The sequence below is a fragment of the Cuculus canorus genome, chromosome 3, assembly GCF_017976375.1.
Source record: "Cuculus canorus isolate bCucCan1 chromosome 3, bCucCan1.pri, whole genome shotgun sequence".
Lineage (NCBI taxonomy): Eukaryota > Metazoa > Chordata > Aves > Cuculiformes > Cuculidae > Cuculus > Cuculus canorus.
In genome coordinates this window covers 60036796-60064719 of record NC_071403.1, presented here as the reverse complement: position 1 = coordinate 60064719, position 27924 = coordinate 60036796, and the positions used below count along the sequence as shown (strand labels likewise).

Genomic DNA, 27924 nt, shown 5'->3' with positions numbered 1-27924 from the left:
TGTCATTCACTAACATCACTCCTTCCAATATGGTGATCTGTTTGCATTATAGTGTATCTTGAATCGTTAAGACTGTTTCCTACGGCCTTTTTTATGATGCTTTCCCCTCTAATAAGTGACTTATCTACAAATGTTAATGAATTCTTCTTTATGACAGCCTTGTGGTAGAAGGTGGTTTTATTATCCACACTGGAATCGGGACACAGGGAGCTGAAGGTAGGTCGTGGTGGAAAACATCTGCTAATGTTAAGTGCCCGGTTTGTGATTCCCAGGGATGATTTTCTGCCTGACAGAACTGACAGAAGGATGTGTGCCTCTGCTTCAAGCTACCCTGTGAAGAGCAGCACCTTTGCTTAAAGCTGCCTTCATTAGAATTTTAAAGTAAGACTCCACGTTTTGCAGTGATGTGGCCAATGTCACGTTTTGTCCTCTGTGTGGCAGGGATATCTTAAAACGTGCCAAACAAGATACAGCAGAACTCATTTGTCACTGCCACTGGCCTTTTTAAGTCCTTTTTGTGTTTGAGAGATGTCTCTGTATTGGGTTTTCGTGGCAAGGTTTTGGTAGCAGGGGATTCAGGGATGGTTTCCATGAGAAACTGCTAGAAGGTTCCCTTATGTCCAACACAGTCAATGCCAGCTGGCTCCAAGACGGACCGACTACTGGTGAAGGCCAAGCCCATCAGCCATGGTGGTAGCACCTCTGGGATAACATAGTTAAGAAGGAGGGGGAGAAAAAACAAATGTGCAAGAGCAACTGGAGCCAGAGAGAGTGAGAATACGTGAAACAACTCTGCAGACACCAAGGTCAGTGAAGAAGGAGAGTGAAGAGGTGCTCCAGGCACTGGAATCCTCTGCAACCCATGGTGAAGAGCACGATGAATCATGGAATTATAGAATCACCAGGTTGGAAAAGACCTCTTGGATCATCGAGTCCAACCATTCCTGTCTGCCACTAAAACATGTCCCTGAGCACCTCATCTACCTGTCTTTTAAATACCTCCAGGGATGGTGACTCAAACACCTCCCTTGGCAGCCTCTGCCAGTGCCCAATTACCCTTTCTGTGAAAAATTTTTTCCTGATGTCCAGCCTGAACCTCCTCTGGTGCAGCTTGAGGCCATTCCCCCTCATCCTATCACCTGTCACTTGGGAGAAGAGGCCAGCACCCTCCTCTATACAACCTCCTTTCAGGTAGTTGTAGAGAACAATAAGGTCTCCACTCAGCCTCCTTTTCTCAAGGCTAAACAACTCCAGGTTGAGGCAGGTTGTCCCCCTGCAGCCCATGGAGGACCCCACGCCGGAGCAGGTGGATGCCTGAAAGAGACTGTGACCCCATGGGAAGCCTGCGCTGGAGCACGCTCTTGGCAGGACCTGTGACACCATGCTTTAGTCTTCTGTTTGCTTCTGTAGTCAGAGTGCCTGAACATACTCTATTTCTCATGAAGCCTACAATTTTCCTCACTGAAGTAGAGAAACTGAGATCACATTGTTCTTTGATGTCCTGGGAATGACATAAGATATGGTCCTTTGGCAAAGGATAATTTAGGGTATAATTGGCTGGGCATAATTGGCACCCAATATGGGACTCCATGTAGTGACATATCCAAACAGAAATTAGATTTCCAGCTAAAGATCATTCAATTCTTTGGCATAATTTTTCACCAGAGAAGTGATTTTAAATAAAAATGGTCAAGTCCTAATTTTTATTCTTTTCTTCCCCCCCCCAGATATATTTCCATATCTATGCCTAAAAGGTGAAAGCCCAAGTATATTCTAACACACAGAATATCACAGTGGTTTCCGGATAGGACCCTAGGAAAGTGCTATCCTTAGATCCAAAGCAGAGATCTCTCCTATTTAAGCTACCTGAGTAAACAGGAGCAATAAGAGGTTGTTATCTTTTTTATGAGTCTGCTACCACATAGATACTCAAGAACAACACCTCTGCTTTTGTCCATGAGGTTCAGAACTAACTGCTACAAACACAGAAATATGGAGATTTGGAGACTCAGGCTTCAGTTTAAAGTTCTTAATGAAATATATTCTTGTGGTTATAAACCCTTGTGCATGCCTCTTGCTCTTCCAGCCTGTTTCTCTTGTCCTTGTTGCTGATTTTTCATCAGTTCCTATCCTTATCCTTGCATGAACCCTATTCCAAAGCAATGCCCCTTAGTTGTGGTCTCTGATGCTTTAATTCCTATCCCTGCGTTTTGCTTTGTCCATCTTGTTTCAGCTGCCACATGTGCAGTCTCTGTGCTGCCTTCTTCAGCTTCTTTTTGGTATCAAATGCTGCCCCTTAGTCCTCTGCAATGAAGTCAGACTGCTAAGTCTTCCTTTTTCATGGAGAACCAGAACCCCCAAAATTCTGACAACAGGAGAGAAGGAATGTGTCTAGGGCATGGGGGGCAGGTGTGACAGAAAGGCATTTAGGACTGGGCAGAGCAAAAGCACTATATTCTGAAGGAAGCACGAATCAGAGGTTACACAAAGGGACTGATTTGTGGAGACCTGTAAGCATATGTGAGTAACAGTTTCACCACTGACGGCGTCTTCCAGCCGCAATAATGTGCATGTAGGGCCATTTTTTCCCCCCTTTTTGTTTGCAAGTGGCAGCTACTCAAAGCAAAGCTGTTTCCTCACAATGAAGGTGATATGGATTTTTGAACTAATTTATGCCCAACATAAAGCAGTGAGAAGCAGTATGGAAATCTAAAGAGCACATGCATGTAGCAAATAGGCACTTACATCTCTGCCGTGATGAGGGACCTGATTCCTCTCTCTTACTATTTTCTTTTTTTACAGTGTAATCAGTTATCAAGTGCTGCTGGTTTGCGTTGAGACATGGGGGGGAGAGAATCAAACTCTCTACTTTCATATCAGAAATTTTGATCCAGGATTACAGAAAGGATCATGCTCAGGAGAAATAAGGATTTGATCTAATAGTAAAGTTGATGGGACTTACTGTTAAAGTAACAAACCATTTATTTTCCTTATCATGCCGATATCAGACTAGTACACATCTCTGTTTAACCTTAGATAAAACTATAAATCTTCTCCGTGGTGCATCACTCAGTGCTCTACAACATTGGTTTTAAAATGTCCTCACCATGTCCCCTCACTTTATCAAATTAGATGTAGCAGTGTGAGTCCTTTTTTTCCTATTTCTCCAGTCTCATAGATTCTGCCCCATTAGATGAACTATAGCAGAAAAAAAGAGTTAGCATTTAGACCCCACCAAATTTATATTCCTGCAATGTGTTCTTGTCATCAGGATTTCTTTTGTAATTAAGAAAGCAAGCTCTTTTAATATCTCATATCAGCTGCTAAAAAGCAAATCTGCCAAAATGAAATGAAAAGCAATGATAGGCTGTAGAAATTAATAATTTCACTATTATGTCGAAATTCATAGCCATGAAAGAACTCAACAGAGTTTTGTAAGATAATTATGTAATAAACTAGCCTCATGCCCACAGCTCTTAATGGCTTTGAACATCTTCCCTTTGTCTCCTCTTCCTGCGTCAAAAATATAAAAGAAAAGAAGGACTTCAAAGTGCCTTTTGATATCTCCCCCACTCTTTCCTAGAAGTTCTATATAGCTCTGATAGGCATTTGCCTCTTAAAAAAGATGGCTTGAGGGGACATTTATTACCACTGCTCTGCCATTAGTTAAGTTTGTTAGCCTCACAGCACCGTGTTTCTTACTCTTAATAGTGCCAACTTCACTTACTGTAACAGCTTTCCAGAATCTGATTACTGAAAGCAGATAGCCAGGGGATCAGTGCTATAGGCTTTAAGGGTATTTGTCTTATTATCCTAGTGACACTGAACAGACCCTTTCCTTTTGTGAGATCTGCATTGAGGTCAAATCTGGAGGATGCCATCTAAGCTGGGCTGAGGTCATTTGAGGTAAAAGTGATGGGAGTTCTAAATCTGCAGGCAAAACTGCAAGGCAGAAAGAAAGTGCTGCTGAACAGGGATGGCTGCGGGTGTGCAGAAGTAAGAAGGATTTGTTCTCGCAGTGTATTGCAGATTATCTAGCAATTTGATATTTTCCTTGAAGCATTTTTGAGTGAGGAGTACTAGTTAATCTTTTTTTTTAAAGAATTATTTATTTCACTGGAAAATGGCCAGTTGTAAGCAAACATGGATGTTTCTACATACTATTATGTTCAGCTAATGTCAATAAAGAGATTATATTTCTTGCTTCATTATTCTGTGTCCTCTCTCAGTAAATGTATATATAAGAATTTTTTCCAAGCTGAATACAAAAATCTGTAAGATGCCATATCTCCATAAGACAGATATAGATTACACTGCCCATGAGATAAACACTTCTCTTCAGCTGCAAATGGCTATAATGTTTGCTGGGGAGGGGAGCATAATTCAGATGTACCTGCGTTCTTGAAAACTGACCTTCCTCTCCCACAAATGCAAGTAGATTTGTGCCTGAATTGAATTGCTGAATAATCAAATGCAATCCTGAGGACGTAAAACACCCCAAGTCATACCCTTCAGTTCAGCTGGGCCAAATGCCATTATCCCATACTGCCCTCTGCCTGCACTGGGGTACTACCTGGTGCAAACAGCCTGCACTCCTCTGTGAGGTCTCAGATGTGGAAAGTGATGGGCAGACTTCAGTAAGGCCTCTTCCTTCCAGCAGCTGGGATCGCACAGTATGGATGAGGCTACAGCAATGCCTGAGAGCACAGCATCCAGAACCTAAATCAAGGCCTGGCTGAAGCTTGCGTGGAGCATCCTTGTAGGGACCTGGGTCTCTTTGTCTAGTGCTGAAATTGAGCTGCCTCTGAAATGGGACAAGGGCAATAAGGTAACGGTGCATAGCATTATTTCTAAACAGTTTAAAGGAGAAAAGTACTCTCTGTAATTGAAAGTTCATTTAGGTAGAGAGAATGTAATTACCTGGCACAGTTAGAGGAGCAAAGCTATTGTGAGTCTCTGATGAGAGCTGTCATCAGTTATTTAATAGCCAACAAGTGATTAGAATTTTTGTTTCATATTTCACACAAGAACAGCACATTCAGCACCCTGGTGACCCCTAAATTCAGTGCAGGGGCACCTGGTAATTACTGACTCAGAGGCAGATGTTCTACTAGCTGAACTGTCATCACTGCTTCTTGCAGCATTTTAGTATGTGGCACCCAAACAGCAATAAGGCTGAGCCTTATTTAGTATGAGCAATACATTTTTTTAATTGCATAGGCAAAGGAATAACTTTAAAATACCGTCAGTATTTTAACTTAAAATATATTCCATGCAGCAAACATAACACTTGAAATACTTCTTGGTTTAAGTACTTAGGATATCAGATTTTTACCTGAACTGAATCTGTCAGAGAAATACATCAGAACAGTTCAAATTTCCACTCTTTTCCCTCCTTTTCTATTAGAAATGCCCCTTTCAGGCCCTGCAAACTATGTGGTTGCTTCTCTGACACCTACTCAAGTGCTTGCCAAGAGGGAGGATGCTCCCTCTCATCATGTGCTGAGCTCTTGTGTGCTTCACAACAGTCACCCTTCTCAGTTTATTGCAGCCAGACGTCATTGTCCCGGACCGATATCTAGACTGAGAAACACATCCAGAGCACTGAGGCTCATTCCATCTTCCCTCCCTGAAGTCCCTCCAGCTTTTCAGAGGTGTTCTTCCTTGGCAGAGCTGTTGGGGAAGAGCTATAATGCCAACAGCCATCGCTGCCAAGTAGGAATTGTGCTGAAGGGCAGTGATTCCTGTGCACACCTTAGGCACCTGTTGTATTGTTGCAGGCACTCACACATGTGGCAGGATCAAACCAAATGATAATCTGTTCATTTCTTTGCCATTTTAGAACTTGGTGCTGTCTGGAGCATCGCATGGGCAGAGCCTAAACCAAAAAAAGCAATCTGCGATATCTGTTAAGGCTGCAAAAGGAAACAAAAAACCAAAGCCAAACAAAAAAACTAGAAAGCAAAGCAAAACAAAAGACTAAAACTCCTGCAGGGGGAAATGCGATAACAAATATCTGCAAAGAGGGGAAGCTGCAAAAAGCAAACATCTGTGCTGGAAATTAGATGAGATCAAGTGGATCACATAATCAGTCACTAACAGGAACAAACAGGTATACAAATGTCTTAGAAGAAAAGAACAAGGATTTCTGAAGTATTTTTCTGGCAGGTCTGGAAAAATAAGAATCATTCTGCCTGGGCATATGCAAGAGTATTTTTTTTCTATCTTTGCTAAATAGGCTGAGGAAGATGGAAGCCTAAAGAAAATGCCTGAACAGGAACCATCAGAATTATGATTACTAACAAGTCTAATGCTTATCATGAAAATGGATCTTTGATAATGTGACATTGTACAAATTCATTTTTTCCCAATGTATAATTATACAAGGCCACAAAGCCCCTACAGTGTAAGAAGTAAGATTTGGAGTACAAGGTATACATGCCTTAGCATTTTTACGTGGTCACTTTTTGCAGTACAATTGCTTTTTAATTAATCATGAGTTTTCTGGACTTTTGGAATATCAGTGACCCAAAATAACTTTAAGTTATCTCACAATTCTTGTCAGTTTTCTACTGTAAGCAAAAAATAACAAGAACCAAGTCTTTTATGTTTCAAAGATTACAAAATTTTTAGAATAGGATCAACATAATTCTGTCAGTGCTCTGAAAGTGGGTTACTTGCATCTTGTGGCAGTCGCTATTTCGATGAAGCCATTTATATTTACCAGCTTCATTCTTGCCGAGTCATTCTTTGCTCTGAGGCAGAGAGGGAAAAGATGATAATTTTCTGTCACTTTGGCGAACTGTCACAAATTGGGAACTAAACAAGTAACAACCTAAAATACCATTATTTGTTTATCAGTTCAGAACTTAAACACTTTGCTGTCTCTGCTCTAGACCCAATTCTGAAAATGCATTACTTTTAATTCTTACTTCATTTAACGAACTATCAGCAAAGCCCTAGCTGGTTAAAACTGCAAGAAGCATGCAATTTAAGGTAGCTTCCAAGGTTTTTGTAGGAAGATGCTTCATAGTATGTTCTGGATACCTCTGGCATTCCTAAGACAAGGCCAAACAAAGCATGATCCAAATCTCATAAAAGTCAATAACAGTCTGTCCACTGACTTCAGCTGTAGAGGGCATTGGGTCTGATCCTAGGTCTGAAACATGCTCTGTATTGATACCTGTGCAGGTCCTTCTCATTGAGTAAGTGATACTCAACCTCAAAGACAAGCTTATGTCAGTTTTTATTGGAGGCAGCAGCCTGGCTGTCAAATCCATCCCAACAGCAGTAGTGATGTCCTACAGCTGTTCATATTGCATAAACACAGCACAGTGTAGATCCAAATCAATGCATTATGGGGATTTTTGAAGCCAGCAGCAGATGCAACTGCATTGTCAAGGGTGGTATGGCCTCTTTAGCATTTTGTCCTCTAAGTCCACACCTTCCTGAACTACAACTCAGCCTGTTCTTGGGGAAAACGGGCTTTTTGGGACTAGGGCAAACCTGTGACGTAGCAACCTGAGAAAGATTCATATAGCCCTGCTGGATCAGTGCAGTGATGGCATTTGGTGCTCCAGAAGAAACAAGGATAGATTGAGATGGAAACGGTTGATCACATCCACCATTGTGACCAACCACTTCTCCCTGCTCTTAAAAAGTAACTGGATGCATGTGGTACCTGAATGTTGAATGTCTCAGAAAAGAGCCCATGAAAAAATTTGTTTACACTCTTTTACCTAGGGAAGCCAGGTCCTTAAAGCAACACTGATTTACCAAATAGAGCTGAGAGGTACGCAATATTCACATAATCATAGAATCATAGAATCATCATAGAATCATAGAATAGTTTGGGTTGGAAGGGACCTTAATGATCATCTAGTTCCAAGCCCCCTGCCATGGGCAGGGACACCTCCCACTAGATCAGGCTGCCCAAGGCCCCATCCAGCCTGGCCTTGAACACCTCCAGGGATGGGGCAGCTGCGGCTTCCCTGGGCAACCTGTGCCAGCGCCTCACCACTCTCATAGTGAAGAAATTCTTCCTTATGTCTAGTCTAAATCTACCCCTCTCCAGTTTATACCCATTGCCCCTTGTCCTATCACTACAAGCCATTGTGAACAGTCCCTCTCCAGCTTTCCTGTAGCCCCTTTGAGCCTTCTCTTCTCCAGGCTGAACAACCCCAATTCTCTCAGCCTGTCTTTATATGGAGGTGCTCCAGCCCTCTGATCAGTTTTGTAGCCCTTCTCTGGACCCGTTCCAACAGTTCCATATCCTTCTTCTGTTGAAGATTCCAGAACTGGACGCAATACTTCAGATGAGGTCTCACAAGAGAGGATCGAGGATCAAGAAAGACGGTGTCGTTTGTAATACTAGCCTGTATACAGGTCACCACCAGACAATTTTATCACAGAAAATCTAGGATATGAAGAAGATTTGAAGAAGGATTTCATTAAACTAAATATTAATAGGGATGTTTTATCACATTTCAGATAGCCACTAAAATGTTTATTTTTTTAGTTGAGGGCAAGCACTTAACATGGGTGATTTACAAGTGTTACTTTCCATACTGGCAGTGATATGAGACAATCTGAAGGACTGCAGGTAACCATGCCCTGGATTGTTGGTGTACGATAACATCACTCTTTCGCTGCCAAACACCCAAGCTGTGCAGATAATGTGTCGCTAGTCTTGTCCTGATTGGTTTTCACAGTATTACTCCTTCTTGCTGATACAGTTGAGTGTATTTCAGCCTTCCTCAGTTTTAATTTTCATCTTTCCTCAGATATTTTCTTTTTTTTTGTTGTTGTTGGTTGTTACGTTTGAGGTTTTTTTAATAGCTATATAGGAATGCCTTTACCATTGCAGACTGAAAAGCCTGATTTGATATAATCAGTACTTTTCCTCAAAACTTCCCCTAGAATTGCAAAGTGCATTGCCACATCCATTTGAACCTCAACATAGCAGGACTACAGCAGGGAAGTTAGGTTGCGTAATGCACTTCTCTAAATAAATTGAGCAGATGGGCAAGAAAATAGCTTGAGCTAGCAAAGCACAGCTCCCCTTGGGCACTTTTCAGATGGCAGTGGAAGTGCAATGCCCTACTGTCTGAATTTTTGTCCTCTCAGATGACAGAAGCAGCCTAGCCTGAACAAGGGATTATACCACTCTGGCTCTTCTTCGCCTCCCAGTTTACAGAGCTGTACAACTACACACTTTTAAACATTGCTCATATGGTAATTTTTCTCAATCATCACACATTTCTGCTGGTACTCGGGGAAAAAAAAAAACCAACAACCCTCAAGTGAAATATAAACAAGCACATAGTAGGTTAAAAGATTACTGTAAACAGTGGTATTAGTAAGTCTTGTTTTATGTTTATCAGGTAGGGACCTCACAGCCATAAAAAGAAATTAGACCTTGGCATTTTATTAAAAATCTATGATCACAACTGTTAATTTATCGAACAGAAGGAAAGGAACACTACCAAGCAAGCTAAACACATCACTTAGTTCAACTACACTAAAGTAATTAAATCCATACTGGCATAAATTTGTGTTTAGCTGGCATCATCTGTTTTCTGGTGTAGAAGCAAATGGCTATATAAAAACAGTGGAAAAAACAAGCTAAAGCTGAGTGTTGCAATGGACCTTTAGAGAAAACAAGCTACATTTTAAGACAGACGCCACTGGTTTTGAACAAAAGCTTCACCTGCAGAATTTGTTAATGCAAAATGAATTACACACATGAATGTCAGTGGTGGTGTCATGAGTTTTAAAGTTATGGGTCAGGCAGTCAGCAAGGGATGGACACATCCACGATCTGGCTGAAGGTGCTGCTTGTTCAGTCTGCCTTGTGCTGAAAGGAGGAAGAGCTAAAGTCTGTGTAGCATCCTTGCCCCAGAGTGAGCCACGGCTGTACCTAAGAACCAATGGCTATGAGAAGACCACAGACTGTTCTCCTGCCCTTGCTCTGGTAAGACAGCGGCATTGCCTGCTCTGTTTTCTTTTTTGTACTTCACCCAAAGATTCAGTTCCTTTCCAGCCCACTTTCCTTACATAATTTATTTATGTCAGTGGTTGGGAAATTGCTAACTACTTTAAGTTTTTATGATTTTCAAAAAGACTACAGCCCTGCATGCAAGGATATTCCCTTATGTGTGTCTTCTGCAATTTAAATTATGCTAGACCTAGTTTAGGATGACGGCAGTATAAGCCAAAGAACTACTAAAGCTACAGAAAGTTTAGGGTGTCAGATACTTCATAGTCTATCGACAAACATTAACTGTTAGAGAGCCTGGGACAGCAAGGTGCTGAGTTAGATTTAAGCCTTTTGAATCCGACTTGGTCCTGATTGCTTATATATGCAACAGTTGGGTTAACTTAACTTTGAGTTTCTAGGCTCTAATTCTTCCCTATCTCCTTTTTTTTCCTATGAAGTTTTTAAGTATTATGCCACTGCTCTGTATCACCCTTGCCTTTTAACCCAGTGCTGTGTATTTCCTTCACATTTCTGAAATTCCTCTAAATGAATCATTCTGCAACATTTTGCTGTGCTTCCTTGTCTTGAAAACATTCAATATATTTATCCCTAGCTTTTTGAAGCTTCTGTGTAATGTGAAGCATCAAGGGAGCCCTTCCGGCTTTTATTTTCTCTGCGGGAGTCCATGCTTACTTTATCGTCTTCGCAGGATGCTGTGTGAACAGCAGAGTTCATGATTGACATGGGAGGCTCAAAAGGGCTATTGCTGTTAGCACAGGTAGAGCCAATGCATATTTCATCACTTTGGCAGGGGGTTCTACAGGTCTTGTGATCTTTGCAGGGATCCTTATGGGAAATTCAATGAGGAAAGTCTCAGGAGAGGCAGGAAGATGAGAATCATAGGAGCAACTTTGAGGTGGTTGTGTTGGTGGTGGAAAAGAGAGATAATGACATTGAGAAAGAAGCAGTGAAATAAGAAAAAGGCAAGGAGAGAAGAAGAGCCTCTTGTGAGGTTAAGACCCTCACAGGGAAGAAAGAACAGAGGTCAAAGATCACAGAGGCTTTGGCTGGAACGAAGACAACAGGGAGGAATAAGCAAATTTGAAGTGCACGTTTGGGGGTGTTGTCACAGCAGCAGGGTGAGGTGTGCAACCAGTGAGATAATAAAGAAAGAAATAAAAACAAAGATGTGACAAGGGGAAAGAAATGTTTTTTGGAAACAGTGCCAAGAAAATAGCACTCTTAAAACAGTTATTTAAATGGTCAGCAAGACATAAGGGAGAAGCCAAAAGACAGAGGAAAAGTGGAAAACAAGAATAGCTAAACTGAAATGGATGCAGGGGAGAGGACACTCCGATTCCTCTATTTCTGCTCACATTTCTGCTACTGTATGTAGTGAGGATCTCTTTTTTTTTTTTCCATTCATATTTCTTGTTTGCACCTTTACATGTAGGTTTCTTATAGTTACACATATATATGTTACTTAAGGATGGGGATACCCCATTTTGCACTACCCCTCAGAGTTTCCACAGAGGTTACAGCCACAGCAGAATACAGCTGTCAAAACCATCTGATTATTTGCAGTGTGAATAATCTGATGGGCAATAACTGATGGACATTTCTGATGCCCTGATTCTCAACGGTTGGAGGGGTTTATTTTTTACATCTGAATATTCCTCAAGATTTGATTTTTGACTGCTACAGAGTCAATTGTTTCATTAAGAACTGTTCGGGGCTTACAGGCCATGTGCCTAAGTCTAGTGTGCCATGGCTCTGCAACATTCCCAGTGAAGACCTCTGCTGTGCCATGTCCTAGTCAAGCAAGGGCAGTGGAGCAGGTTTCAGGGAAAGATTACAATTTCTTATCTTTCCTCAGGTCTTTGTCTGCAGGAATATGGGAGGATAAAATAGATGGGGGATGTATTTATTTAGGGAAATACTCTCTCATCTTCTGCCTCTGAGAGGAAACACATTTGGCAACGTGTTATTGTTAAAGTATATATGTGCTCTTTGAAGAGACTTGTACACAATGTACCATGTCTGTAAGAGGAATAAACTGGTATATGCTGGTAAAAAGACAGATTCTGTAACAAGACCTCAGCTCCTTCATTAACAAGGAAAGTGCAGGCGACATCTGCTCAGGACTTTGCAGCAGCTTCTCACACAATGATACACAGACTGAGAAAAAAACAGATGAAGAAACAGATGAAGATGCATTCCTTAGGGATTTCTGTGTGTTAAGTCTTCAGGAGCTGTGTGCAGCATTGGTAGCCAGCATCCAGTCCTCTTGCCCAAGGCATTGCAGTCACAAACGGGCAGCCTGACTCTATAAAACTAAGGGAGAGAGGGGGAGAGTTAAAGGCAAACCTTGACATTTGGAAACTAGTCAGCCACCATGTCTCTCTCCTGCTTGCCTGCCTGTTTGACAGCATAGCAGACTGGTGAAAATGTTCCTCTGATCACAGACGGTTTGGAAGCAAACTGGCAGATCTACAACTGGAGCATGTGTCAGCATTACCTTCAATCAAAATGCTTCACAAAAGGATTCACTTTGGCATAAGAAAAAGAAAGGCTTGTCTTAACATTTTGCCTCTCTTGTCCTTGTCTTGCTCCTTCCCCTAGAGCAACCTCGCACCCACCCCTGTGAGGGGTAGGCAGTTTCAAATAAGCTTCTCACAATGGAGCCACGCTCCCCTCCCAGTACTTCCACCTGCCTCCTACCAATGCAGTTCCATCCCACAGTTCTCTAAGGCACCCATGTGACGTTCAGGACCAAACAATTCCAACACCAAAATCTATTTTATGTTCTTAATATAGCCCAAACACAAAACTGAGGTTCTTTCTTCTCCAAGTTGTTGCCCATTTCTATGTCAAATGCTGCCTTTGCAGAAATTCTCACTCCAGTTAAACACTTTTCCCTTCTTCCTTCCTGTGCCACTGTTTTCCCTCTGCCATACCACATGTGGCTCAGGCTCTTATCATCAGCTCAGCCTCCTTCCCCATGGAGGTCACAAGTCCTCAGGATGGAGGAAGCTGCTGAGAGATGAAGAATTACCGAGAAGCCCTTGCAAATATGAGATGGAGAGGGGTCTTCTCAGCATTCTTGTACTTCTTGTCAATCTTGCAGCTCTTGGGAGAATTTGGCAGAAGGCCTTTTTTTTGTCTCAGTTTGGTAGGCAATCAGTCAGGTAGGGCAGAGGGGTGCATAGTTGCAGATTAAGAAACAAATAAATAACTGAAGTCAGTGGAATAAAGTTGCACAAAGCCAGAGAGTGATTCTGAGAGACAGGGACATTGGACAGCTTTTCTCTATGGTAACCTTCACTGTGTTGGAAATTAGTTTCTTGCCATTGTTGTAATAGAAATGTTGGGCTTTGACAAATACGTCTTTCAATTGCTTTTTTCTTCCTCTGACAGAGCTGTCTTTCAATAATTCAAATAAATTCTCCTTAGGAACTGCTTTTCTGTACTGGAATAATTAAGATCTGGATTATTCCCCTAAACTGTTAGACAGTGTGGCATCAGTCACGTCTGTCAGCAAGACTTACCTCTGCTGTAGCAGCAGGAGTATTAGCTCAGCAGTGGTCTGTGAACACAAGAGAAGCAACATACACAACACTTTTTATTAGACCAAATGATAGACCTGAAGAAAGGCTTTTGTACCAAAAGTTGCCCATTTTCTCCAATAGTGTGTGCTGGTCTAATAAAAGACACAATTTCTTCCTACTAGCCATGTGTTGCTTACATTACCTGTGCGTTTGATGAGGGCCTGCAGTTTGCTTCAAATGCTTCCCCAGGACATTTGCTTATTTTAATCACTGCTGGCTGCCTCTTTTGCTATCAAAGGAGCTCCTTTTCATATGGGGAATGCATCACCGTAATCAAAGTTATGTTTAACTCATCCCTGAGCATCTAGAAAGAAACCTTGAACAGCAGTTACTGGCTAAATGTAAAATACATATTTGTTAACAATATGTATTATTATACATATTACATATTTGTAAAATATGTAATATGTATAATTTAACAAATTGTTAATTGTAATATGTATAATATTTAACAAATACATATTTGTTAACAATATATTTGTTAACAGCTGTGCAGGCTGAGGTTGCGTATATGTCTATGTCTATGTCTATGTCTATGTCTATGTCTATGTCTATGTCTAGTTTGTCATGCTGTATTTGTATTGCTGGAAAATGAAGGCAACTGCTTTTTTATATTATAGATTCAAGGCATGCTATCCTTACTTTTTAGAGAAATGTTAAATGTTAAAAAAATGCACAGGAAAAATAGTTTGAATTTCTTGTTATATAATACCATTCAGTCAAGTGTCTTAGAACATCACAAAAACACACTTTAATACTCACATGTTCTTGTGATTATCATTGTAATTATTAGTAACAGTCTGACAAATGACTCAGTAAAAATATTTGAAATTTTAAACTCTGAAAGAGCAAGAAGCAAATGGAACGTGAGTGTCTTTCTGGTGTCTGGGGTCACCTTAGCAGCCTCTTCAAGAATTGCTGCAAATATCATTTTCCCCTAATTCCCACCCATCTTCTCTGGGTTGTGATGGAGCTACAGAAAAGCAGTCTGAAATTACTCAGAGATGATCAATAGGTATGTCTTATGTATATATACTCATGCAGAACAGGCTTACATGCACGAAAAAAAAATCTACTACTATTTTGAGACCTCTGTTGTCTCAAATAATGACTTCAGTGATGACATCACTACATGTGGGTAGTAATACCGTCTAATCTGTATATCACCCAAGTGTTAGCTTAGTATGTCCCATCTCTTCACCTGAGCAGGGGATGTTTGTCAGTGGCAGTTGCCCCTTATATTGAAACATTGGTAATTATGGCTTCTGCTGAAAAAATGACACTTTGTCCTACCTAGCAAGCCACAAACTGAGCCATCTAGGATTAGTAACAGTTTCCGAGAAGATAAGGAAGACCAGAGGAATGCCCTTCCACACGCAAGAGGTAACAGAGGGTGGGACAGGCACCACAGAGAACCTACAGTCTCATTGAACCCCCAGGCAAGACGGTGACAGGAGAGATGAAGGGCTCTCTTGACAAGGATGCATGGCCTACTTCAGTGTATTTATAGCGTAGCTTTTCTTTGTTCTGTATCCTTGAGGGATGAGGGTCAATTAAGTCTGAATGTCAGAGCTGGCATTACTACCGACAGTCATGGTATAAACAGACACGGCTGTCAGTAAGGCCAGAGATCTTCCATAAGGTATTCTGTTCTAAACAATCTGATGCCTAGAAGCAGGCAGGACAGTGAGTAGAGTGGGGATCTGTTGTACAGACTGCTGTTTTGCCAAAAGACTGATGCCCCCATCTCTTCTGAGATTCAGAGTTTGTGCCTGCAGTACCTCTCCAGCCCCTAGCTGGAGGTGCTGCTGTCACTTTAGCAGACAAAGACCCCGAGACAGCATTTCCCTCATCCAACTTGACTCACCTGATGGGTGAGTGTCAGATCTAACTTCGCCAGCTGCCCGGAGTGGCACAGCCAGGGTGATGGACAGCTGGTCCCTGTGGCCGGAGGTGCCTGTCCCACAGTAGGATGAGCCATACTCTAAGGGTGAAATGAATCCCACTATCCACCTCTTGCTTGCAGGCCCGTGCTGTGCACATATCACAAATGGTGACTCAGTTTCACCAAATCAGAACCACCTTCCCGCAACCCAGCTGTGTTCAAACTGAAGACACTCCAGTTATTAGGAACAAGTACAAATCACCACACTCACCCTGTGCAAAACATTTTCATGCTGCTCAATGAGCCGTTACAAACATTGTAATGCTTCACTGATTTTTTTGCTACACAGGTGCTACAGAGGTGGTCTAGCAGTGAATAGGATGAACTGTGTTTTTCTAGCAGAAAGATAATGAAAGAAAATGGAAAGATCTGGATGCAGAAAGGGATTGGTGACACTGTCGGCACAGCAGGAGGGAAATGAGGAGCAAATGAAAGTTCGGCAGTCTAGAAAGGTTAGGTTGCAGGCAGAGCTCCTGGAAAGGGATCAGGGGGTCACCATCCTATTAGGACATCAAGGGAAGGCAAGTGTGAGGCCAAGTGGAATAATTTAAAACAAGGCTAGTGAGAGGGAGAGATGAGGACAGCACAGCATACTATATGGGCAGAGATCTGCCTGATTTGGGACGAAGGAGTTTGGTAGAACTGTTATAATCCTCCCATTAACTGAACAATTACAGAAGATGCCAACACATTGAAGATACACAATTTTTCCTTTTGGTTAAAACTGGTTGAATCTTGAGGGTGATATCACAAGTTAAAAGAGAAAATAAAAAAGAATGATTGGCCAAATCCGCACTGCTCTGCCTCTGCAGGCAGGAGAGCTGATCTCCATTCACTGCCATCAGGCAAGGGAGCACTCATGCACAGACAAGAGAGCTGCTCCCTGCGAGCACCACTTCTGCTTGGAGCTGCCTTTGTAGAAATCCATGTGCACTCATCCATGGGAATAAAGCCTTGTGTGCTCTGTTATGTTGCATATACAGCTGTCTACAGAACTAAGGGGATTATTTTAGTTCCTACACCTGCCTTAACCTATTTTGCCTTTTCCTCAAATTCTCCTCGGCACTTTTTTCCCATCTGTTTTGTTGCATTCCTATTTTGTAGTCTTCCCTCAGAATGCGTTCCTGGTTGTGGTCAAAGACAAAGTGGACAGGGTTCATCACTAGGCTGATATGGCCTTTTTTTATGTTCTTCCTTGGGTAATGGCTTGCTAAAAATTAAATCATTTAGTAAAAGGAGAATTTAAACAATCAGATGAAGTTCTTTTCTCCTCGGCTAACATAAAAGCATGTATGCTACATTTCTTTTGAATTAAGGCTATAATCATATACACATTGTTGAAACTTTTATGTTTCATAAATTTGCCTTATTATTTTCTGCGTATTTTTCTTTTGTGTGTGGAGCTTTTTCTTTCTATTAAATTGCATATCCATGGAGAGTTTGGGGGCACTCAGCCAGTCAATCCAATTTGGAGTTGGGTGGTGCTTGTAGTGGGCTAAGTCCCTTATCTGTCCCCTTCAGCTGTTTTACTTCTCTGCTATTGATGGAAACATAAAATTAAAAGTGGAATCAACTCAGAGGCAAGAGCACAGCAAGAGACTTAAGAGGGAAGAGTTGAGCGGGGAGATTCTGACTAATCTTTCTGCAGCTGGGGTAATGTGCTGACAGATTTGGTCTTAAATATGCATGCAGTAGATTGGATATTTGACAAATAATGCCGTTTCATTTATCTTTGTGAATATCAAAGCAAGTATAAGAAGAGAATTGAAATCAGATTGGTAATGGTTGGGGTTTTTTTGAGAAGTGGAATTTATGGAATTCTAATTTCGAAAGTGCTGTGTACTGGGAAATAATGAAGCTAAAGGAATGAATAGGAGTCCCAAAAGTGGATTAGCCATTCCTGCAGGATGGTAGCAGAAGCATAAAGAGGAAATAGCTACTGTATATACTTGATTCTGTGCATTCTTTGTGTTATGTACATGCAATGGTGAAAAAAGCAGCTCAGGCTATTGAAAACAGTCGTTACAATGGTGCAAGGTCAACATAGATTAAGAACTTGAATCTGATGAACCAGATTGTCTGTTGTTCTCTATAGGATTTATAGTTGTGTTAGTACCTTCTGATTCTGGAACAAAAAGGGCCTTGCATTTCTGCCGGGTTAGTAATTTGCAGTACGCTAAATGGTGACACTCCCGATGTCCCTCAATCACTTAGACTGCTAGGAGTGCCAGGATTCCAGTGATGCTGCTTTCTTCATGCAAACATCTGTGTTGTTATTCTGTTCAGGGCTAGCATTAGGAAATGCACACTGACGCATAAGGTCTCTTTATGTGAGGGGTTTTGCCCAGGGATGAACCTATGCCTCTTATATCATAGCAAAGTGAAAAAGAAAACCTCATAGTCATCATTGTACCCCTTCACTGGCTGCTCCTTCCTCTGCAGTGAAGGTAGGAAAAGGGCCATCCTTTAGTGCCTGAGGGACAGGCAAGCAAATCTTCCTTCTCTTCAACGATGGTTTCTTACCATAGCCAGTACAGACATTGATGGGATAACCCCTACCTCTTTGTGTAGGAATCGCGTTCTCCAGATTATTTCCCTCTTGTCCATGGGGGAGACAAAGGTGCAGCTGGGGCTAGGCTTGGTGTGGGGTGGGGAACAAGAAGCGTCTTGGAAGGAGGTGTCTGTCAGTGCGATGAGCGATAGGAGAAGGGCAGAAAGGCTGCGATACTTGTCAGAAGGGGAGGGTCTTCATCTGCAACAAGGATGGAGTGAGGTAACAAGGGAAAGCAGCATAAGGAAGAGGGAAGCAACATCTCCGTTCTTATTTAACAGTATTAACAGATGCTATCGTAGATGAAAGGAAAATGTAGAAAAAGGAAAGAGAGAATAAAGGCATGAATAAGTTGTTTTTCAAATCAGAAAATGTAATGCTAAACAAAGCAATACAAAATATTGCTGGTGCAGGTGTGATTGATTGGGCTGACATCTGTTTCCTCCCTCCTCCTGGGCAGCTCAATAGGCCGCTGAAGAGAGTGGTGTATAGAACACAGGCAAGTGAGGTGTTGTATTGATGGCAAAAGTATATAAAGCCTGGCATCTTGTGGACTTGCCTCCCCAGCTGATTGGTGCTGACATCTCAGGCCATGGACGCTGCTCTTAGGATTTGGTACAAATTGTTAGTGGTGCTGCAAAGGTCAACTCCTTCCCAACCCTATCCTCATGCAGGCATGAACATCTCTGAATTGAAATGCTAATGCTGGAAATGGACCATTCTGGGCTGGATTAATTCTTGTGGCCGTGCGAAAGCTACCATGAGCACAGAAGAGGTGATGAGAATGGGTGTCGAGGCGTGGTGGCAGAAAGGACCTTCCTTTACATTGGTGACAGGGATTTAGGCCAGATTACAGTGCTTGTCTAATTGCGAACTGGCACTACACAAGTCTCCTTTTTCATAAAAGGCCTCTCCTGCCTTGATCCTCTGGTGTGTAACAACGTAGGAGTTCTTGTTTACTTAACAGAAATAACGCTGAAAAGAGAAAGGGAAGCCCATAGCAGCCCTCATTTCTGCAGCCCATCAATCTGCGTCTTACTTGCAATTATCATCTCCTACATTTCTTCTCAATGTTTTCTCAGCTTCTACTCCTTTTTTCTCCATGCAGCTTTCAAGTTTCTCACTGATTTTCAATACTCCTGGATGACATTGCAATAAATAGAGGAGGCTTTGGTCATACCCTCTACAACTCCAAGTAAATTTTGTCCCAGTAGCTACAGTCAAGGCAGGTTTCACAGGCATCTTAGTCTTTTGAATATGCATTCAGGGCACGGTTTCTGGAGACCTTGTGGGAGGATCTGATCTTGAGCTACCTACAGAATAGAATGGCAAAGCCCATCTCTCCGGGTATTTATAGATCCTTTATGGGTTCGGGAAATTTCCTCACCAGCTGTCTTTTGCTAAGCAATGACAGCACTTTTTATCTTTTCTTATGTATAGCAAAGCTGCAGAAAAGCTACTTGGGTCTTCCTTCTAGATAAAAACCCTTTCTCACTCAGTCACAAATGGATCAGCTCCCTAGTCCAGTTCATAGAATGTTTCCTGCCCTTTCAGGAACAAAAATTCACTACCTCCTTTATGAAAAGTATTTTCCTTCACATGTGGACAGATTGCCACATGGTGGCAATTTACCTCCACTTTACAATTCTATATACAAGTACCTAGCCCAGCCTAGTTGCTTCTTTCAGGCAGCCTGTGCTCTTAGGAAATGCTGGCACCTTAAATGTTAAGATTACTTGCTCTTTCTCTGTTTGTCAGGGGTGTTTGTCCCTCTTCTGTAGTCCCTCTCTGCCTTCAGTGTTTAGGATGCCAGTACTTTTTCCTACCTCCTTCCAGTCTTACTGCAAAAGGGAACATTGGGACAAGTTTGGATTTTATATAATCCTTGGCTTGTGTCTTAAAAAGCCAGATAAGCTTCTTACCCTTATAGGCATGAGCGGGATGACCATGGGAGAGAAAGGAACCAAGGCAGGATGGGAATAGAGGGTTAAGGCAGACTGCAAGTCTGTGCTCAGGACAGCTTCCAACAATCCTCTCCTCAAGAGGGCATGGGGAATAAAATGAGGAGCCGTAACCTGATCTGTGCCATAATACCTATTGAAATCAAGTCAAGTGTGTGAGAAGTTTACACACTAACTTTAAAAAAAGGCAGCAAGTGTGACAAGAGCTCTCTACAATAATTGTATTGTGAAGATGCTGACCGTGATCCAATTGTCAATGATATTCTGAAATGTGTCCAAAGCAGGGCACAATTTGCTGCTCTCCTTTACATGCAGCTGCTCAAGGTCCAGTGCTCTCATCTTCTCACCTTCAAAAGAACAAGCACCCTTCTGACAACACTGCCTGCAAGTTGAACTGTAGCAGTGAAGTAAAGATATCACTGCACTGCAGGAAGAGGAACAAAGAGAGGGCTCCTTGCACAGCAGAAAAGCCAAGATGTCTCTAGAGTAACTCCAGAGACTTGCAGTCCGAGGTATTTTTAGACATCACAGAAATACGAGATCCTATTTTTCAAGAGTCCTCATAGTAGGTTAGTGCCTTTTGTGTTTTCTTTGTGCTTTCTTTTCAGTACAAATATGTTAAGAAGTATTGAAACCAACGTCTTTGGTGTAAACTTACCACTTTTGTTGGCATATATGTTTAAAGTAGTATTTTCCTCTGAATCAAATGTCATTCTTAGATTGCTGGAGTAGATTTAGAAGTATGAGTATTCATCAAGCAATGTTTAGGGTGAAGCATTATTTTTTGCTGTTTAACCATCCTAACAAGCACATACTCAGCAGACAGTCTGACTAAAATCCCATTGTTTAGAATTGTCCTCAGCTGTAAATTATATTTTTTTTTACAGCAGATTTACTCCTCTGACGGAAAAAATTCAATCTGTAGCTGCATTTCTATTACAGATAGAGTCTTCTGCTAGTCAACAGATAAGCTTTTTATCAGCAGCCATGCTTCTGGGGTACTCTTCTGGGCTCCTGCCTAATTCTGCCTGAGTTCCTTTCATGAAGAGATCAATGTGCAAACATTTGAAAACCCTAAATAACATAATAGCTACTTGAATGCATGCTCAAAAGAAACCCCAGAACCAAACAGATTTGGAAACTGTTACACCTGCATAATGTATCCAATGCAAACCTACAAAACTAAGGAAAGAAGGGAAAAAGATAGCACACAGCTTCCATTTGCAAAGCCGCCCTGCCCCACAGACCAGGAGTTTTTCCTGTAAGCCACAGTGGAAGCCTACCCTCCCATGTGTCTTTGTCACATCACCCCTCAAACAGAACTTGTAACACCAGCATCAAATGGAGCTGGGAAAGCTGGGAAGAAGAGTCTAGGTAAAGAACTTGATGAAGAGGCGAGATTACGCTGTGATGTGTTGTTTCTTATGCATAAGAGCAATGCCAAGGTGATGTAGGAGATGTGTATCAAAACACACAACCACTGGTTAGTACTCCCGCTTAAAAGTTAGAGATGACCAGCAGCTGTAGATGCATTGTCCATGGTGTTTGCTGAGGACATCCAAAACCATGCTGTCCTGGTTTTGACCAGGGTAGAGTTAATTTTCTTCCCAGTAGCTGCTGCATTTTGGATTTAGTGTGAGAGCAATGCTGATAACACATGTTGTTGTTAGTTAATGTTTATATTCAGCTGTGATAGAATTAATTTCTTTCCCAGCATCTGCTGTTTCTCTAGATTTTAGTATGAGAAGAATGCTGAAAAATACCTATGTTTATAGCTGTTGCGAAGAGATCAAGGACCTTTTCAGCTTCCTATGTTTTGCAGGAGCAGGTGTGCCAAGAAGCTGTGAGGGAACACAGACAGGACAGCTGACCTAAACTGACCAAAGAAAGCATTCAACACCATAAACGTCACACTCAGTATAAAGTGACAATTCTTCCAAGGCAGCAATCTCTTCTGCATGCTCTCAGTGGTCCCTTCCTCTCAGCCCCCCTGCTCTGTATGTCCTGCTTTCAGTGCTCTGCGTTTGGTTCCAGGTCTGGAGATCTCTGTACCTGCTGTGATCTTTGCATTTGCTGGAACTGCAGTGATTACTGTGTTTGCTATCCAGTGTTTCCTGCTGGAAGCGTGGGTGCTGCAATCGCTGCGGAATGGGCTGAGCATCGTTTTGTATATTTTATTACATTAGTAGTAGTAGCAGCATCATTTTTCTTTCTTTTTTATTGTTTTATTAAAACTGTCTTTTATTTCAACCCATGACTTTTCCTTTCCTTTTCTGATTTTCGCTCCGTCCCACTGGGTGGGTGGAGTGATAGAGTTGCTGTACACTGCTTAGCTGCTGGCCAAGGGCTAAACTGTGACACATGCATTTATAACTAGGCAGCAGGACCCTTCACTTTACACTGCCACACAAGCTGCTGGCATTAGCCCAGGTGCTTCTCTGCTCTCATGAACTCTCTCTCTGTCCTCTTTTTTTCGCAATGGAATAAGCACTTGTGGAGATAAGATCTTTTTTTTTTCTGTTGACCTTCAAACAGAAGGATGTGTGCTTGCAGTGATGCCCATTTGTAGGAGTGATGCTGGAATACTGAAATCAAAATGTTCCCCATGGGGAAACAGCAGCGGTAAAAGAAGAAAACCGAAGAAAGTGAAGTAACCTTGGTGGACAGCTAGTGCAGGAAAAAAAACAAGAAAACTAATTGGAAAGGGTCTAATATGTGAGGTCAATATAAAATATAAAAAGATATATGGAAAGGAATGGGAAAACAACAACAAAAAAAGAACAACAAACAGAAGGAGAAGACAGAAGCAAGAAAACAAGAGAGGCAAAAAGATGAATCAAACCTCTCTGCTTACTGAGGGGTGGTACTGCAATCTGCCTTATCTTTTTTTAATATGAATTTATAAATAAACCTCATTAGCGTTTTTTCCTGTCGGGGGATATAAAAGATGATAACAAGTTCTTACAGAGGGTAAATAGTTTAAGGGGATGATACTAGTGATACTGAAGTATTAAAATAAAGATCAAAGCCAGGACTGCCAGAATAGGGTTTCTAGGTTATCCATACACCGTTACAGCTCTAACAGATAAAAGACTCATAAAGAACATAAAGATGAGAAATCATAGGGTTCATCTCTATTATAAAAGTGGTTTGATTACAAAACATAGTAAAGGCCCAATTCTTTCAGGCTCAGACCAAACAGCGCTTTATGAATAACTCCATTAGTGGGATTGACTCAGTATGATCTGTCCTTTAGCAAGAGTAAGGGTGTCCAAAGTCAGTCTGGGGGATTTACAGGGATCACTCGAGCTCAGCGGCATTTTTCAGTGCTTAATTAGTTTCCTTTCTGCCCTCTGGAGCAGTAAGGATGACAGCAGTGTTTCATCTGTTCACCTCCCTCATCAATAGTTCACTTACAGTTATGTAGATAAACATTTGTCATAAGGGGGAAAATCTGTGCTGTGCAACCTAAACCCATCAGAACACTGAGTGTTGTTACACTAGGTGATAGTTCCACTAGCAGTTGCTGGTGTCAAAGGGAGGAAGGTTTCTGCATTCAAACTCTACTATTTCTTGGAAATAAGAGCTGTTCTGGGATCAAAAGGATAGGTAAATGGGTGCACTAGACCATCTAGCTTTCACAGAACCGTAGACTCATAGAATCACCAGGTTGGAAAAGACCTCTTGGATCATTGAGTCCAACCATTCCTATCTGCCACTAAAATCATGTCCCTGAGCACCTTGTCTACCCGTGTTTTGAATACCTCCAGGGATGGTGACTCAAACACCTCCCTGGGCAGCCTCTGCCAGTGCCCAATGACCCCTTCTGTGAATTTTTTTCCTGATATCCAGCCTGAACCTCCCCTGGTGGAGCTCTAGGCCATTCCCCCTTGTCCTGTCCCCTGTCACTTGGGAGAAGAGGCCAGCACCCACCTCTCCACAACCTCCTTTCAGGCAGTTGTCGAGTGCAATAATGTCTCCCCTCAGCCTCCTCTTCTCAAGGCTAAACCACCTCAGTTCCCCCAGACGCTCCTCGTAAGACTTGTTCTCCAGCCCCTTCACCAGTTTTGTTGCTCTTCTCTGGACACGCTCCAGAGCCTCAACATCCTTCTTGTAGCAAGGGCCCAGAAATGAACACTGTACTCGAGGTGTGGTCTCACCAACACTGAGCACAGGGGCAGAATAACACCCCTGGACCTGCTGGTCACACCATTTCTGATACAAGCCAAGATGCCATTGGCCTTCTGGACCACCTGGGCATACTGCTGGCTCATGTCCAGTCAGCTGTCAACCAAGACTCCCCAGGTCCTTCTCTGTGCAGCTTTCTAGCCACTTTTCCCACTCTTTATCTATAAATAAAGATATTGAACAGGACTGGACCCTGCACTAAACCCTGGGGGACATCACTTGTGAAAAGTGTTCTCTAAAAGCTATAGCTCTCCTGGGTATAAACATTTGAGTCAAACTTATAAAGTAGATAACAAAGGACTCTAAATGAAGTAAAAGTCACAACACACTACAGAGAAGACCAGGTCTCCATTTCAAATGTCACCTGTTACGGAAATATGCTCTCAGGGCAAATCAGGTTTGTGGAGAGAAGTAAAGTTCAGTTTGAAAGAGAGTGATTGTACTTCAGATATGGTTTCTTTCTTGACATTTCCCTCTGTAATTAAGCACGAACAATTCTAGGATTTTACATAAACTCTAAGTGGTGTTCAAAATGAAAATGGAAAATTCAGTGTATTAGAATCCTGGAAGTTGTAAGCCCTGACTAAAAAGCAGCTATAAAAGGCAGCTGGTCAGGTTTGGTCTTCATACCTTTGCATTTGTACTGCTTCCTGGCTGATGCTTCTAGTTTTGCTCAGACGTCTCAGGCCTGATGCTACCAATACACACATGATGATCACTGGCACCTTATGCACAAGACGGGTAAAGAAAGAAGGCACAAGTCCAGGAAAAAGCTACTGTGCCTCCCTAATTGCCCTCAGGATTATAGCTTCCTACACAGACTTGAAATTTGTGACTTGGATTCACCTCTAAGTCTGCAAGAAATCTTTAGCATACATCCACTCCCACTGCTGACAGACGGCAGAAGAGAGAACAGACACTATGAAGATAACAGCATTTCACCCACAGCTTTTTCTTGAGATGTAGTAGCATAATGTAGCTGTGAAATCAATGGTGTTTCAGAATGTTCATTGCACTGCTGAGGTTTCTGACTGGAGGTAGCCCAAACACAGTGTAAAAACTCTCAATCTTGGCATAGAGGTCAAATAAAAGAAAAAGGTACCTAGCCAGAAGACAGACAGGTTTATGTGGGCCAGGGCTGTTTCTTCTATGTGCCAGGGGACAAATGTGCCACTTTCCACCTTGAACTGGGGACCTACAAAGCTTTAAATTCCTTTGCAGCTCCACCCCTCTTAGCTTGTCATGACAGTGGCTAGGCAAGATACAAGAAGGAAAACTGCAGAGAGGGAAGACTGAAAAAACTGGAAGCTTTAATATATTTCTATTATCTGTTCCCATTTCTTCTTTTCCATGCATGAACGGTTTTAATAATGTGGCAAAAGCAAAACCTGAAACTAGAAAATCCTTTCCTACCCAGTGTCACAAATGCTTATCATGCAATAGGAAACATTATCATGAGAGGGGATGCATGTAATATGTTCTCTCTCTTCATTTCTCTATTTGACACCAGTTAGTTCTACATTTTTTAAACAGTTGCTCTGACACAACCAGCTTGCATTTTAAAGTAAACAAAAATTAGGATGTGCTTACGGAACTGAAGTTATAATACAGAAGTGGCTTTTAAACAAGATAGATGAATGAAAAAAAAAAAAGCCAGTGATATCACTCTTATATATCTCTTCACTATCAAAATAAGCCACTATTACATCCACACTAAGCATATGTAGAGTAAACAAAACAGATGGGGGATTTCCCACTGCTGGTTTCTTTCTTCTAAGGATGGTTATTTTCAGTTCATAAACTCTGAGCTGTCATCCTTGATTTATCTTCACAGCGAATTTTTGTTGGGCTTACACAGCTACGAGCTCGAGCGATGCGGCACGTCTCCCTGCTTGCTACACTTCCCTCCCTTCCAGCCACAGCATTTCTAAACGGGATCCCAGCTTCTGTCTTTTAACCCCTTTTTCATTCTTCCTCTAACAGCACCTGACATTTTGTGCATCTCGGTTATGCCGCTGGGGCCCTGAGCAACCTGATCTAGTTGAAGATGTCCCTGATCACTGCAGGGGGGGCTAGACTAGATGACCCGTAAAGGTTCCTTCCAACCCAAACCATTCTATGATTCTATGATCACAGAATCACAGAATCGCTAGGTTGGAAGAGACCTTTGAGATCACCAAACCCAACCGTACCTGCCCACTACTAAATCATATCCCTAAGCACTTCATCTACACATCTTTTACATCCTCCCAGGAATGGTGACTCAACAGCCTCGCTGGGCAGCCTGTTCCCGTGCCCGACAACTCTTTTGGTAAAGAATTTTTTCCTAATGTCCAATCTGATCCTATGCTCCAGCGCGGTGAGATTCATATGAAGGAGAAGCAGGCTCTTAGCTTGTGGGCCAGCGTCCTCCTTTCTCCTTTCCTCTGGGAGGGGAGAAAGGGCTACTAGAGACAACGAACCCCCTCCTGCCTTCCATCCGCTACCCAAACAATGGCTTTATTTAAACATATAAAGACGCCGCTGTACAGAGTGCCTTTAACAAATGTTTTCGCCGCTCCCAGCCGTAGGAGAGAGCGATCACTTATTTGCTGGAAAGGGCTGCTCCCGCCTCCTCCCCCGCCTCCCTCCCCATATATGATTCCTCTATGCCATCAGCCCCCCAGCGGCCCCGCCGCGCTCCCGGCCCGCGCGCTCGCCCCGCGCCGTGGAGCTGTCCGCCCGCGGGGGTGCTGAACGCAAGGCGCCGCGCGGGGATGGGGGCGGCGGGCGACCCCGCCTGATCCCGCCCGCGCCCCGCACACAAAGCCGCGGCCATGGAAGAGGAGCTGAAGTGCCCGGTGTGCGGCTCGCTCTTCCGGGAGCCCATCATCCTGCCCTGCTCGCACAACGTCTGCCTGCCCTGCGCCCGCACCATCGCCGTGCAGACCCCGGAGAGCGAGCAGCACCTCCCGCCCGGGCTCCCCCAGCGGGGCTCCGCCGCCTGCCCGGACTCGGAGTGCGCGGCGGGGGGAGGCGGCGGGGACCACGCCGACAAGCTCAGCCTGCACAGCGAGACCGACAGCGGCTACGGCTCCTACGCGCCCAGCCTCAAGTCCCCCAACGGCGTGCGGGTGCTGCCGCTGGCGCCGCCGGGAGCGGCTCCGCGGGCACCCGCCGGCTCCTCCCTCACCTGCCCGCAGTGCCACCGGAGCGCCTCCCTGGACCAGCGCGGGCTCCGCGGCTTCCAGCGCAACCGGCTGCTGGAAACCATCGTGCAGCGCTACCGGCAGGGCCGCGCCGCCGCCGCCGCCGCCAAGTGCCAGCTGTGCGACCGCAGCCCCGCCGAGCCGGCCGCCGTGCTGTGCGAGCAGTGCGAGGTGCTGTACTGCGCCTCCTGCCAGCTCCGCTGCCACCCGGCCCGCGGGCCCTTCGCCAAGCACCGCCTGCTGCCGCCGCCCGGGGCCCCCGCCGCCGAGGGGAAGGGGGCGGGCGGCGGCCGCAGGGCGCCCACGTGCGCCGAGCACGACCCGGAGAGCTACAGCATGTACTGCGGGAGCTGCCGCACCCCCGTCTGCTGCCGCTGCCTGGAGGAGGGCAAGCACAGCCAGCACGACGTCAAGGCTCTGGGCGCCGTATGGAAGCAGCACAAGGTGAGTCCCGTCGGCGCTCGAGTGATGCTCGGCGCCAGGGTGATGCTTGACGCTCAGATG

The 27924-nt window shown here is 43.4% G+C and overlaps 1 protein-coding gene and 1 long non-coding RNA gene across 5 annotated transcripts in view; one reads left to right on the top strand and one right to left on the bottom strand.

Moving 5' to 3' along the window:
* Positions 1-6: 6 nt before the first annotated feature.
* Positions 7-27544, bottom strand: LOC128851734 (uncharacterized). Its single transcript, XR_008449144.1, has 3 exons — positions 27405-27544; positions 13528-13565; positions 7-12313 (listed from the first exon to the last, which is right to left on the bottom strand). It is a non-coding gene; the product is annotated as an uncharacterized LOC128851734 (long non-coding RNA).
* Positions 26882-27924, top strand: part of TRIM67 (tripartite motif containing 67) — a 40103-nt gene continuing 39060 nt past the window's right edge. For all 4 annotated transcript variants that reach the window (XM_054062797.1, XM_054062796.1, XM_009567085.2 and 1 more), the window contains exon 1: positions 26882-27864. In XM_054062797.1, the coding sequence (XP_053918772.1) occupies positions 27049-27864 (816 nt within the window). In that variant the 5' untranslated portion in view covers positions 26882-27048. The remainder of the gene's footprint in view (positions 27865-27924) is intronic.